We start from the raw sequence: 14610 nt of genomic DNA, 5'->3' as shown, positions 1-14610 counted from the left end.
GTGGGGCATTTGGAAATGACCCACGTGGGGCATTTGGAAATGACCCACGTGGGGCATTTGGAAATGACCCACGTGGGGCATTTGGAAATGACCCACGTGGGGCATTTGGAAATGCCTCATGTGGGGCATTTGAAATGCCCCACGTGGGGCATTTGGAAATGACCCACCTGGGGCATTTGGAAATGACCCACGTGGGGCATTTGGAAATGACCCACCTGGGGCATTTGGAAATGACCCACGTGGGGCATTTGGAAATGACCCACGTGGGGCATTTGGAAATGACCCACGTGGGGCATTTGGAAATGCCTCATGTGGGGCATTTGAAATGAACCACGTGGGGCATTTGGAAATGACCCACCTGGGGCATTTGGAAATGACCCACGTGGGGCATTTGGAAATGACCCACCTGGGGCATTTGGAAATGACCCACGTGGGGCATTTGGAAATGACCCACCTGGGGCATTTGGAAATGACCCACGTGGGGCATTTGGAAATGACCCACGTGGGGCATTTGGAAATGCCTCATGTGGGGCATTTGAAATGCCCCACGTGGGGCATTTGGAAATGACCCACCTGGGGCATTTGGAAATGACCCACGTGGGGCATTTGGAAATGCCCCACCTGGGGCATTTGGAAATGACCCACGTGGGGCATTTGGAAATGACCCACGTGGGGCATTTGGAAATGACCCACGTGGGGCATTTGGAAATGACCCACCTGGGGCATTTGGAAATGACCCACGTGGGGCATTTGGAAATGACCCACGTGGGGCATTTGGAAATGCCTCATGTGGGGCATTTGAAATGCCCCACGTGGGGCATTTGGAAATGACCCACCTGGGGCATTTGGAAATGACCCACCTGGGGCATTTGGAAATGACCCACGTGGGGCATTTGGAAATGACCCACCTGGGGCATTTGGAAATGACCCACGTGGGGCATTTGGAAATGACCCACCTAGGGCATTTGGAAATGACCCACGTGGGGCATTTGGAAATGACCCACGTGGGGCATTTGGAAATGACCCACCTGGGGCATTTGGAAATGACCCACGTGGGGCATTTGGAAATGACCCACGTGGGGCATTTGGAAATGACCCACGTGGGGCATTCACGCGGCTGATCGCGCAGCCGGCCACGATGTAGAAGTATCGTGTAGTTTATACACCTATTTCAACTCACAAGTTTTACAAGTTTGTACGTCTCTCATTTATTCAGTTTCATTTTGTGATAATTTTATTTGTTAAAATTATTAGTTTAAAAAAAATCATGGAATACCTACGTTTAATTTTTATCATTCACAAATTGTCAACCTTGTTGCTGTTCGTGAGTCAAAGTTTCTGTAAGTTCTTCTACTACAAGTCATTAATCATAACATAATTCACGAGTTACATGTAGGTACCTAATATTTTAAAGATAAAATCAAAAAACAATTCACTTTATCCTTATTGCACAACGCCGCCGCCGCCGGTGGAGATATATTAGAAAATCTTTCGACGGTGTCAGAACTCACATTATTAGATAAATCTTTAATAACACCCTTATATCTTGTCTTGTGAGAATATAAATACCGAATGTAAAAATATTTACACACTTCTTGTCAGATTAAAATTTCCTTTCGACATGATTTTTGATAACATTTTGATATAAATAAGAGAAATTCCTTGAACTTTTTTTTAGTTACTTTTAAAGGCGATTAAATTTCCAGGAATAATGAAGTTCTTTATTGCAATTGTAAGTCCTAAAATTTGCTTTAAGATAAAAAATTAAACTTTAAATATTTGGACTTACTTTAAGAAAAGATAACATGTATAGGGGAGAATGGGGCACTGTAGGACGGTGTTAGTTTAAAGAGAAATCTCAATTTTACATCTGCATTCTTTTCAGCCATATTTTTTACTTGCTGTTGTGGTTAAACCATCCAATGGCTTTTGTAACACGTGCTTCCCTTACACAAATATAGCCTGTACTGCCAAAGATTTATTTAGAGTTTGTGTAGATGGTGAGTTTTGGTGAAAAAAATTTGAACGATAATTTTATAATCAGTTTGTTTCATTAGGACTACCAGCAGGGGATCACATTAAATGTCCCAATGGAACCATCTGCTCAGGAAATGAATTTGTTTGTTTCTCAGAAGGATATGGTCCGCCAGATTGTAATGATTGTAATGTTTGTAACGATGATAAAACTTTTGCCTGTAGTGATTATAATGCATTCTCTCTGTGTCGTGGATCTAATACTCCTGATCCTGAAATACATACCTGTCCAGGAGAATTGGTGTGCAATATTAATTCGGCAACTATTTGTGTTGATATTAATATTACTGGAGTAAGATAGATTAATGTACATATGTACGTGACATGATTTCATAATATATATTTGATTAATAGTTAGGTGGTACATGTCCATGGAAAGACATCATCACAACTACGACAACCCCAGCGACAACATCCACATCTACCACAACACCAACAACAACTTCCACATCTACCACAACACCAACAACAACATCCACAACTACCACAACACCAACAACAACATTCACATCTACCACAACACCAACAACAACATCCACATCTACTACAACAACTTCCACATCTACCACAACACCAACGACAACATTCACATCTACGACAACACCAACAACAACATCCACATCTACCACAACAAGAACATCCACATCTGCTACAACACCTACAACAACTTCTACATCTACCACAACACCAACAACAACATCCACATCTACCACAGCACCAACAACAACATCCACAACTACCACAACACCAACAACAACAACAACATTCACATCTACCACAACACCAACAACAACATCCACATCTACTGCAACACCTACAACAACTTCCACATCTACCACAACACCAACAACAACATTCACATCTACGACAACACCAACAACAACATCCACATCTAACACAACACCAACAACAACAACATCCACATCGACCACAACACCAACAACAACATCCACATCGACCACAACACCAACAACAACATCCACAACTACTACTACACCAAGATACACATCATCAACCTCAAGTCCCATAACAAATACAGATGCATTTTGTTCAGCTAAAGGATTTCCCGGACGCTATGCGGTCCTTGCCGATCCAACATGCAAGGAGTAATTTGTTTTTGTTTTAATGTTAAAACAAAAGATTAGTTTTGATTTTCCATTTTGTTTTTTCTAGATTTGTCTTGTGTATTCTAACGAGTGGTTCATATACTGGAATCGCGTATAAGTGTCCAAAGAATCTTTATTTCAATGAAGCAACTCAGAGTTGTGGATATCAGAGGCCAACACGATGTGAAAGTATTAATACCTAATAAGCACTTTTTTTTAATAAAATTTATTAAACGTTTTTGATTGATTTTTTTATTTAACATATAAATAAATGCGACACTCTAAGTGCAGGATGAATCTCGGTCTAAAAAAACACACTTTTCATGCCAGTTCAAAAATGTTGATCAAATTTTATCATTTTAAATACTAAGATAAAAATAGGATCGATTTCATATCTAATAAAGAAAAAATTACAATAAACCTTGAAAAACAAAACTGTGAAAATTACAATTCTTCTCTAAATCAACGGGACCTGGGGGGGGGGGGGGGACCCTTGGCACATGAAAGCTCGCAGACAGCTGAAAAAAATCAACATGGACTGGAATTTGCACTGAAAAGAGGCCAATTTAGTTAATTGAAAATGTTTTCTGCAAGTGTCCCGAAAAAGTTCCAACACAGAGGGCACTACTAAATTTTCCAGAACACATAGGTAAAATATTCTTTCAAATAAGATGCTCCTGAGCCTTGAGTAATCGTTTTTCCATTACTCTGGCTTCAGAACCGCCTTCAGTGCTCTAAGTTCACGAGCTTTATCCTCTCTGATCTTGACGAAATTCTTTTTTCCTGTAATACTTTTCCTGTAGCTGTTCACATCTAGTTTTTTTTACCGACTTCCAAAAAGGTGGAGGTATTCAATTCATCTGTATTTTTTTTATCTTTGCTCATAACTTCGGACTGCGTGAATCAATTTTGATAATTCTTTTTGTATTGGAAAGGTGGTCCCTGCAGTGTGGTCCCATTTCAATTTCGTTCAGTTTTGGCTATAGGAACTATGAGAGAGCTAATTTTTTTTAATTGTAGATAATATAAAGGACTACAATAGTATTTTATTTTGTTAGCCAATACTTGCACCGTTTGCAAAATAAGAAGACAAGAGTTTGCTAGTAAATAATAAATTCATTTTTTATTTGTTTAAACAAAAAAAATGTGCACCAAAGCGATAATAATTTTTTTAATGAACAATTAGTAGCTTTATTTTTGCCGTAGGACATCCTGAAGCCGAGTTATTAACAAAAAACGATATTTTTGGTGTTTTCGCACCGGTTTTACTTGCGTTCATTTATCAATTGCTCAGCCATCTTTATTGATAAAGAGTTAATTTTAAAAAGGGTTAGATCATAATATAAGCTTTTTTCGAAATAAAAACGAAAATGTGCTTTTTAACAACTAGATTTTTACTTAAACTGGCTGCCACTTTTGAGTTACTCTCTTCAATCCAATTAAATTACATTTAAACGATAGAAAATATTATAAGGAAGAAAATGTATGTTTATTTTTTGGTCTACGACATACTGGAGCTACGATATTCGCTTAGAAGTAAAATATCCCAAAAAATACATTTTTGTGAATAGCTCCGCTTATAAAAATTATGATCAGGTGGTGAGAAATTGGGTTTAAGCCTTTTAAATATACCCCTATCAATCCATGAACTAAAAACTGACTCTGAGCGCAAGTTCAAATGACGCTTTGATTGGACTATTACTAAACAGTACCAAAAATCCATCTTTAACTGGGGTCGTCTTTTTTTTTTATTTTCATGCCATTTTTTTCCATTGATATGTCTCAGCTTTTTGAGATAAATTCTCAAACGTTTTAAAAAAGACTTTTTTGTGTCTTTAACCTTAAGTTATTGTATTCAATAATAGTTTTCTTCATTCATCTGAAAGAACATTTCATCTTATATAAAATGGGATTTGGTCATTTTTTTGGGCGCCATTTTTACCCTTCAGATCGTGTGTATACAGAAACGATGTCGTAAAGTGCTTTAAGAATTTGTTTTTCAAAAGTGAAGTGGGTATAAAAGAGCACAGATTCAAAAATAATAAAAGCAATGTAAATTTTAAAGCGCCATCCACACGATAGATAACTTGACACAACTGTCAAATGGGTTGGGTACGATTGACCGCATTTTAAAATCTTGTTCTTAACACCTCTTAAAATCTCGCATTATGAAATCTTTTTTATCGAAATCTCGCAATTTAAAAATCTCGTTTACCGAAATCTCGCAACATTAAAATCTCGCAAACTAAAATCTCGAAATTTATAATCTCGCATTGAAATAAAATATTTATTAATTCGTGCGCGCGAATTAATAAATATTTTATTTTATTGCTAGCTTAGGAAAGCACAGAACCTCCCTCTTCTGTTTTTTTGTTTTGTTTTGAAGAGATAAATAAATAAAATGCACGACTGGGGTCACACGTACTTGCTCTTATGCTAAAAGTAACTCTTATGTTAAAGCTTTCTATTCAAGAAACACCGTTTTAAATTATGTTTTACAATAAACCAAGTATGCCATTTTATTACTTGTATAAAAAGGTATTTTTAGAAAAAAATTTTCCAAAATCGTTAGAACCGTTTTTAAAAAAAATAATTTTTAATAAATAAAAAATTTCTAACATTTTTCAAAAAAAAAGTTGGTATGCCATTTTTAAGAAATAATTAATTTACACATAAAAACGAAATTTTAAAATTTTTCACTAACCCGTTTTCAAAAAAAATGCTTTTTCAAACAAAAATTTTGAAATATTGCTTAAAAATCCAAAAATGCGCTTTTTAAAAATTTTCTAAAATTTTAATATTACCTTTATTTAAACGCTTTTGCATAAAAAATTTTGTTTAAATCGGGTTAATTTTGTACGAGATATTCAGAAACCAAAAAAACCGTTCTATGACAGGTACCTTTAATAACGGTACAAAAAATATTTTTTTTATTTAAAAAGTTGGCTCATATGTGTAAAACTAGACATGAAAATTTTAATCAAAATCGTTAGAGCCGTTTTTGAAAAAAATTAAATTTTCTATTTCCGTTATATGGCAGGTACCGTTAGTTTTGGTCATAAAAAAAAATTTCAATTTCTCCTCTGGGGAATCACCAAAAACTGCTAACTACCAAGTTTGAAGAAAATCACTTCACTCGTTTAGGCTGTAGCTTGAGGTATATACAGACAGGCAGACAGATAGACAGACAGACATAATTGTCGGACCCACTTTTTTGGCATTCTCCATCATCGTAATGTCATGTAAAATTGTTATCTCGAGTTCGATTTTTTTTTTACGAATCCTAAACTTGCCCTATAGTACCTATATCGCAAGTAAAAAGGAAAAGGTTTGTTAACTGTCAGGCGCCTATGCCAGTTTTTTATAGTGTTTAGGGTCAACTGTTGAATGTTGGAGTCAAAAGGACTTAATGCATGTAAATTTGTTGTATTCGACCTTCTCTTTTCATTTAATCTGTTGCTTATACATATACATTTTGCTGCCAAAAAAGCAATTTAAATTTAAGATACTTTACGCTCTAAACTAATTCTTCTAATGCGAGATTTTGATATAGCAAGAATTTAATGAACTTGCGAGATTTTAATATGCAGGATTTTGAAAATGCGAGATTTTGTTATGTGAGATGTTAAAAATGCGAAATTTTGCTTTGCGTGATTTTTGCAAAAATGCGAGATTTTGTTATAAGAGATTTTAGTTTGCGATCAATCGTACCGCTCCTCTGTCAAATGCTCTGGTCATAAAATAAACACAAAATAAGCCAGTTAGTTTTTGTATGTATTTTTTATTTTTATAAAAAAGTGTTTTTTATGTTTTCGTTAAACATAATATAAATGGCAACATTTGGAAAACAAAAAGTTGTTGGTCGTGTAAATGGGGCACAAGTTTGTATACAACTAGTTTACTTATATTTACAATTAATTGCATGTATGTAATTGCTTTTATCTTATTAGCATATTTAAGATCAAAATATTTGCCAGATTAAATCTATCTGCAAAAGTATTAGTGTAATTTCTTGTCAAGCAAATTTGATAAGAATTCATTTGTTTTAGATTATAAATAAGGAAAACTTTGATCTTAACTGTTTTGTAGTTGTTTGGTAATAATCGGTATAGTTTCCGCAAAAGATGAAGTTAATTTTCAAAATTGTAAGTTTTATTTAACTAAATTTAATTAAAATGTTTAAATCATGTAATTTTTGTAAATTCTTAAAAAAATAAATACCTACTTCAAAACAAGAGAAAATAACGGGTATTAAAAAGAGTAATAACTGAAATTACGAATTAGTATTAAATAAAAAAAAATTTATTGAAAATTAAAAATTCATTTAACTGAAAATCTTCTTTTTTTTCAGTGCATTTTAGTGCTCGCTGTTGCAGTCTATAAGACCAATGGATTATGTAACACTTGTTCTTTAATTGGAATAGCTTGTGTTTCTGAAACTGCGTTTTCAATATGTAATGATGGTTAGTTAATATAAATTTTTTAATTACTTGACGATCGTCAAAAAATATAGTATACGAAAACCAGAGTTATGCGCGTCAAAGATATGAAAAACCAAAGCTATGCAAAACCAAAGCCTTGAATACCAAAGCTATTAAACAAGGTCTTTGGGTTTGCAACAATCTAAAAACCACGTTTTAAAGCTTTGGTATTCATAGCTCTGATTTTTCATAACTTTGGGTTTTCATATCTTTGACGCGAATAACTGGTTTTCATAGCTTTGAAAGCTACCCGATCGTCAGTAGTTCTTTAAGCATGAGTTCAACTATTAAATCAACGTAAATTTATTTATGTTCTACCGCTCATTGACATTTTTGACAGAAAGCCCATACAATCTACGATTTCATAAACTGTCATTATTCGGTACAGCCCCTGTGCAAAGAATCGCATAAATCTCTTATTTTCCATTGACAGCATTCGCCAATGCGATATGGGTACAGTGGACACTTAATCGATTGTCGAACAAAAGTGGGATCGCATTCCAATTTTGCTTCTATAAGACTTTTCAGATACTGACGTTTCTGTGGTACTTAAATGTATTTAACCAAATGTCAAACAAAATGGCGGTTTTGACGTTTATTAATATGCGAATATTTACTGAGCTGCGTTTACACTTAACAATAATTTTTTTCATATTTTTTCATGTATTAAAGGAGCTTTAGATCCAACAGTAACACCGACTGAATGTCCTACTGGAACTTTCTGTTCAGCAAGCGATAAAGTTTGTACCGCAAGCTTAACTGAAGCATCGTGTACAAAATGTAAAGAATGTATTGAAGGCAGTGAATATGCATGCGTTAACTATACTTCATTCACATTTTGTACTGCAGGAGTAATGGGTGTTGAACATTATAATTGTCCAGCTAATTTAGCTTGTAATATTGCTTCGACACCAATATGTAGTGATCCAAGTGCCACAGGAGTAAGTATAGAGTCCAATTTTTTTTTCTATATATAAGTAAATACCTATTCAATAGCTTGGTGCTACATGTGGTCGCGGAGGACCAACAACAGCAGCACCCCCAACGACAACTCCAAATCCATTAACAGATCCAGATACATATTGTTTAAATAAAGGAGTCGCAGGACGATTTAATATTACATCTGATACAACTTGTCGATTGTATGTTAACTAAATTTATATTTAAATTATACATAATTAATCATTATAATTTTATATATATTTTTTTTTTCAGATTTGTAAGTTGTGTTACTGTAGGTGCTGTATTGACAGGAAATGTATATGAGTGTCCACCAGCAACTATTTTCAATGCAACTGCTCAGAGGTGTGCAACAGGAACAGGTTGCGCCACTTCATAACTGAATAACTCATAATAACTGAATAACTCTTTTATAAATCTTTTTGAGTTTGTGAATAAAAAAAAAAGTCATCATTCTAAAAATGTTTTTAATTTTTTTCAAAGTCTGGATTGAGCACAATATTGTGGACAGGTTTAAAGATGGATGATTGAAAATAGTGATTTTTGTGACTTTTTGTATAAGGGGCATAGAAATTTATGAAAACAAAACTGCCACTAGTTTAATACTTGAAAAATGTGAAGTATATTAAATCATAACGAAGTATATTAAATCAGCTATTTTCCATTTTTGGCTATCGAAAAACTAAACAACTGCGTTACTTTACTATATATTTAGTTTTATTTATAAAATCATATAGTTAAGTTATCTAATCAGGCAATTTTAAACTAAAGGTAGTAACAACAAGTCTTTCATAAAATTTAATCAACATAAACATTAATTTCAATTCAATGATCTTCATAGTTTATATCATTGCGTTACCCAAAAATTAACTTGCAAGCAAACAATTAGTTTATATTACAATTAGAATAATGATAAATAAAAAAGTATGAAGCTAAGACATTAAAAGTAATCAGAAGCTCAAATATAATAGTCAGAAATGCTATTAAAAAATTGTGACGTAAAGTAACGCAGTGCTAATCTTAATACCAGAGTTAGCTACAAGGAATTTGCACTATCATAAGGTTGATACTAGTAGATTGGAAAAACAAACTAAAAAAAATTCTACGATAATACGTCTATACATACTCATATTACAAAAATGCGGTAACTCGAGTCGTAACGCAATGAGAACTCCCACCTCTTTCAGGAACTTTAAAGCATAAAGCTATTTATTATTTTTTTAGCTGGCCAATGGCTATTATTTATTTAAAAAGTTACATCAAGTCAAACTAAATGAGTTACATTAAATTAAAGAACTGTAACTTTAAGTTTATTTTACATCGTAACGCAGGGTGAATAAGATTTATTTCTTGTACTGAGTGAGATTGGAATAAAGCTGAAAACTCATTACATTGACAACAATGTTCAAGTAAAACTCCGTATACGAGATGTTCCACTTTATATGATGTGATAGTGATTTTTGTATGAAAATAAACTGCGTTACCGAGACAGACTACAATGTACCCGAGATTTGACAAGAATTTGTAATCAAAATTTTGGGTTAAATTTAATTTTATTGTAGACGCAAATATTGTTTTATTTATAACTCAATATAGTTTTTCCACTAATTTGTACTTTTTCCTCATAAAAAGTGGAGTACAACCAAAGTGACCAAAAATTAGGCATTGAATAGTATTTTTGCCATATTTTGATAAGGATCCCACTTCTTGGCGAACTTTCTAACAATTTGCTTTTCAAATCATGTTCAAATGGACAAATTTTAGTAACGCAAATACGCCTTATAATGTACTTCCATACTTTTCCGGGAACCTTTCTAACGAAATTTTTATTTTTTCTTGACTCAAATGCTAAAATATTATAATATTTTGAAAAGTATTATAATAATTTGAACTCAATTCTAATTGGCTTCATTCGCTAACGCGATGGACTGTCACGCTGGAAGTCCTCGGTTCAATTCCAGACTATAAGACCTTATTTTTTTGAAGAGTACCTACTGCGAAAAATTGAAAAATATCAGATCGGAGATAGCTGTCGTTATTATACGTCACAGTCATGAAATATCTGAAACCACTGTAAACTTTGGTCTTTAGATAGCAAACGTCACTGTAAACTAGAGCTGAGACTGCTATTACGATATCAGCTTTTAATCACTCTGCTTTTCAACTGACCAGAGAACAAGAGTGTTTGCTCTTCAATATACTAGTAGCTGCTCACTAGAGTGACCGCAACTCCCATAGAAAAAATTTTTTGTCGAATTTTTTTCGGGGGAACCCCATAAAATGTTCCGCCTTTGCAGATTTTTAGATAGCCAAAATTTCAGCTCGATTGGATAACTCTAAATGGTGCCGACACTCGCTCAAAGTATCAAAAATCTCTGTTTTTTCACTGTTTTTCCAAGAAAATTAGCTCTAGCTCCCAAACAAATCGGGTTATTTTCACTTTTTATATATTAAATTAAAGGTAGTGTTGTTACACATAATTCAGATGATAAATTTGTTTAGTTTTACTAAAAACGAAAAATATTGTCATCAATTTAAATTTTCAGTACTTACCTCAAAAAGAGCTGAAGTGCAAACTCGATTTAAAATTAAACTTTTTTTTAACTGTTTTATTCTGCGGATTGGGATAGAATGGATGTTTCTCTATCTCTGGGCCCTCGGGTAGCAAAAGTATGAGGTATAGTCGTGGGGTGAAAGAGCTATTAACAATGAAACTTTCTATGTTATTGGATCGATGTAAGGCATCTGATAGAAATGCTTTTCACATAATTATAGCTACAATAGAAGCACTAGGGCAAAATCCAATTGACGTTGTAGTTTCAAAATCAAACTTACATTCGACAAGAAAAACTTTTGCTTGGTTTAATGCCCCAAGAGCTTATCTGGCTCCTAAACAAGATCTTGATCTTTTGCGTAATAACATTGAATACCGCAAGATAGACAAAGATATTTCAGAGAAGGCTCTTGCTAAATTCTTAAACCATTTATGGTATTTGAGTTCAGAGCTGGCAGGTCTGGCGTTCTTTGACCTAACTTTACGAGATGGCGAAAAATTAGAAACGGCCAACATAATTTTGAAAACCAGTGAAACGGAAACCAACAGAATAGTAAATCCAAAGCTACAGACACATGAAGATGAACAATTTGTCACAGCAGGGTTAACAAATATTGTGAACAAAGAAACATTGAACTTTTTAAGCCGATTGAAAATAGACACAAGTTTTCTCAAAGAACCTCCAAATCTTTGGCCCGAAAACCCGCATTTTAAAGATGGCTTTAAAAAAGTGCAATCACTTAAAGTCGTAAATGACATGACAGAAAGAGGAGTCAAATTAATAACCGATTTTAATAACCTTTTAACTAAAGATGAGGAACAAAAACAATATGTACTTCAAGTAGTCAGTGAGTACCGAAAATTTGTATCCTGATGCTTCCAAAACTACTTTGTAAATCTCTTGATTAAATTTTTTTAGTAATTACTTCATTAATTATGTATAAAAAATGTAACACGATGTTATTTTTTTTTGTTTTTTAGGACGTGTGTGAATTGCGTAAAATAGTTAACATAGTGTAAAATTTTTGACACTATTGAGGTGAATAAAAAAATTTTCAGCTGTTAAAATTTTATTGGGCTCTGGGACTTGGCTAAATTTGAGTTAAATTTTTTTTGCAGATGGTTTTGTTTTGTTTTTTTTTTTTATTAAAAAGGATTTTCATAGCAGAAAAGAGGCAGGGAAAAATATTAAACAATAAGCCATACAGCTGAAATTTTTTTGTTCACCTCAATAGTGTCAAAAATTTTACACGGTGTACTATTTAACGCAATTCACACACAGCCTTAGAATTCTGTTAAATGTTTCGTTTTTTTTAAATAAAACAGTTTAAAAAAAAAGTTTCATTTTAAATCGAGTTTGCACTTCAGCTCTTTTTGAGGTAAGTACTGAAAATTTAAATTGATGACAAAATTTTTCTTTTTTGGTAAAACTAAACAAATTTAGCATCTGAATTACGTGTAGCAACACTACCTTTAATTTAATATATAAAAAGTGAAAATAACCCGATTTGTTTGGGAGCTAGAGCTAATTTTCTTGGAAAAACAGTGAAAAAACAGAGATTTTTGATACTTTGAGCGAGTGTCGGCACCATTTAGAGTTATCCAATCGAGCTGAAATTTTGGCTATCTAAAAATCTGCAAAGGCGGAACATTTTATGGGGTTCCCCCGATTAAATTTCGAAAATCGATTTCTTGCGGTCACTCTACTGCTCACTGCTGAGTCTTCAGCCTTACAAAAAACAAACCCAATCGAATTAGCTTTGTTTCTGGTCACATTCTTTTTATTTATTTTGTATTTCATATTTTCTCTCATATTTCAAATCAGGAAGAAATTGATTAAGTAATTTGGGGGGTTAATAATTCCTATTTAAAGAGTATTAAATAGCAGCTATTAATAGTTGCTCTTTTTATATGCTGCTCACAAGAAACCAGAAATAACAGTCAACCTTTATTTTCAATCGGTTTCTCTCTGAGAGTTACCACATTACTTTAAAATAGTTTCGGTTAAGGTTTGAGATTTATTTAAAAAAATCAAAAATAAAGGTTATCGGAGATTTATTTTTTATTTTTTTAAATATCTCTCAATGGTTGAGATTTTTACAAAAAAATAAATGGAAAAGGTCAACCTTTAACCGTTTTCGCTGAAAATAAATCAAAAATGGTCAATTCAAAGGAAAATGTTGAATATGTCAAGAATGTCTTTATATTGCAAAAATAAATATGAAAAGGATGTCACGGGTCGTTTGAACGCGACACTACTCGAAGTGTCTTGCACTCCATATGTTTTGATGCAGAAATGTTCCTTGGGGTCTAAATAGTAAGAAAAAAGCTTTTTTAAAATTTTCTATCGAGCTATTCGTTTTTTATGAGCTTAATAAGTTATGAAAAAACGTACTTTTACGTACTTTTTCACACGTTTTTGTTAATAACTCTGTTAATAATAATGGTAGAAACTCAAATAATGGCTGTATTTTTAGAAGAAATATGCCTCTTTTTAACGGCATTTCAATCAAATTAGTGGCACTTTTAGATCTTCAGATATTCGAATCTAAGTCCGTTCATTTTTTCTGCCCAATTCGATTTCACTAATCCAAAAGTTTTTTTTTATAGAAGTCAGGGTATACTTTTCTAATGGTTTTTCGTATGTTGAACTCGAATCCGAAGTCAAAAAAATTCCATCACATCAATTTTTTGAGATATTACCGTTAGAAAATCAAAAATACCCTTTTTTAACAGTTTTTGAGGTTATGTCATCTTGCGTGATAATTTTTTATAATTACATTTGTAGCGGTTTCTTAAAGAACTAAGTTTTTTCTTTTAAAATCTGTTTAAATCATTTCGATATCGCTTTTCTTCTCCGAGAAATCCTAAAATGAATTGTTGATGCCAAAAGGTAGCGGAGACTCTAACCTACATTTGGGTACAACTCCCATCCCTGTAGGTGCACGCGTTCTCAAACCGGGAGAACTTAAATGTAAAAAAAAAGTTAAGCCCGATTCTGAAAAAATAGGCATGATGTGGCGGTTTAACATGGAAGATGATTTTTTAAAAATCTGACAATGTGCAAAGCGTAGGCCCATGACACAAGCTATCATTTGGCATCACTCTTAAAAATTGCTTTCAAGCGGTTTAGCTTCCAGGAGCGTTCAAAGATTCGGGGATTTTTCAAAAAAAATTTTACCCCAACTCTCAAACGCGATTTTCTCGGAATTTTGAAAAAAAAAATCGAGAAACCGGATTATACCACTATCGGGTAGCTGAGAATATAAGCATTCATATGGCACCCCTTATGTCTCTAGGAATTGATACATGATACAGATGAGATTAATTTTTTTCTCTCAGCGATAAATCTCACTGGTTGACCGAAACATAAAAAATACAAAATAAAGGTTTCTCTCAGACCTTGACCGAAATTTTTCTTTTTAAAAATAAAGGTTATTTTATGACCTTTATTGAAAATGGCGACAAATAAGAG

General features: G+C 33.3%; 2 protein-coding genes across 2 annotated transcripts; both read left to right on the top strand.

The window, feature by feature from the left end:
- The first annotated feature begins 1604 nt into the window (after positions 1-1604).
- Positions 1605-3378, top strand: LOC129910811 (uncharacterized). The gene is made up of 5 exons (XM_055988381.1): positions 1605-1732; positions 1886-2000; positions 2058-2326; positions 2389-3140; positions 3208-3378. Exons 1-5 carry the CDS (start codon positions 1712-1714, stop codon positions 3341-3343), a joined length of 1293 nt encoding a protein of 430 aa, XP_055844356.1. The 5' UTR covers positions 1605-1711; the 3' UTR covers positions 3344-3378.
- Positions 3379-7153: 3775 nt separating this feature from the next.
- LOC129910815 (uncharacterized) lies at positions 7154-9043 on the top strand. The gene is made up of 5 exons (XM_055988386.1): positions 7154-7285; positions 7492-7603; positions 8294-8562; positions 8618-8763; positions 8837-9043. The coding sequence occupies exons 1-5, from the start codon at positions 7265-7267 to the stop codon at positions 8958-8960; spliced, it is 672 nt and encodes a 223-aa protein (XP_055844361.1). The 5' UTR covers positions 7154-7264; the 3' UTR covers positions 8961-9043.
- Positions 9044-14610: the final 5567 nt, after the last annotated feature.

Source organism: Episyrphus balteatus, chromosome 2, assembly GCF_945859705.1.
Source record: "Episyrphus balteatus chromosome 2, idEpiBalt1.1, whole genome shotgun sequence".
NCBI lineage: Eukaryota > Metazoa > Arthropoda > Insecta > Diptera > Syrphidae > Episyrphus > Episyrphus balteatus.
Note: the sequence above shows the minus strand (reverse complement) of the source record. Positions and strands in the feature narration are given on the sequence as shown.

Bases quoted from the DNA above. Each gene is read 5' to 3' on its own strand.
- LOC129910811 (XM_055988381.1), top strand. From the start codon at position 1,712: ATGAAGTTCTTTATTGCAATT. The intron at 2,001-2,057 runs GTGAGTTTTGGT...TTGTTTCATTAG, and splicing joins ATTTAGAGTTTGTGTAGATG to GACTACCAGCAGGGGATCAC. The intron at 3,141-3,207 runs GTAATTTGTTTT...TGTTTTTTCTAG, and splicing joins GCCGATCCAACATGCAAGGA to ATTTGTCTTGTGTATTCTAA.
- LOC129910815 (XM_055988386.1), top strand. From the start codon at position 7,265: ATGAAGTTAATTTTCAAAATT. The intron at 7,286-7,491 runs GTAAGTTTTATT...CTTTTTTTTCAG, and splicing joins TGAAGTTAATTTTCAAAATT to TGCATTTTAGTGCTCGCTGT. The intron at 7,604-8,293 runs GTTAGTTAATAT...CATGTATTAAAG, and splicing joins GTTTTCAATATGTAATGATG to GAGCTTTAGATCCAACAGTA.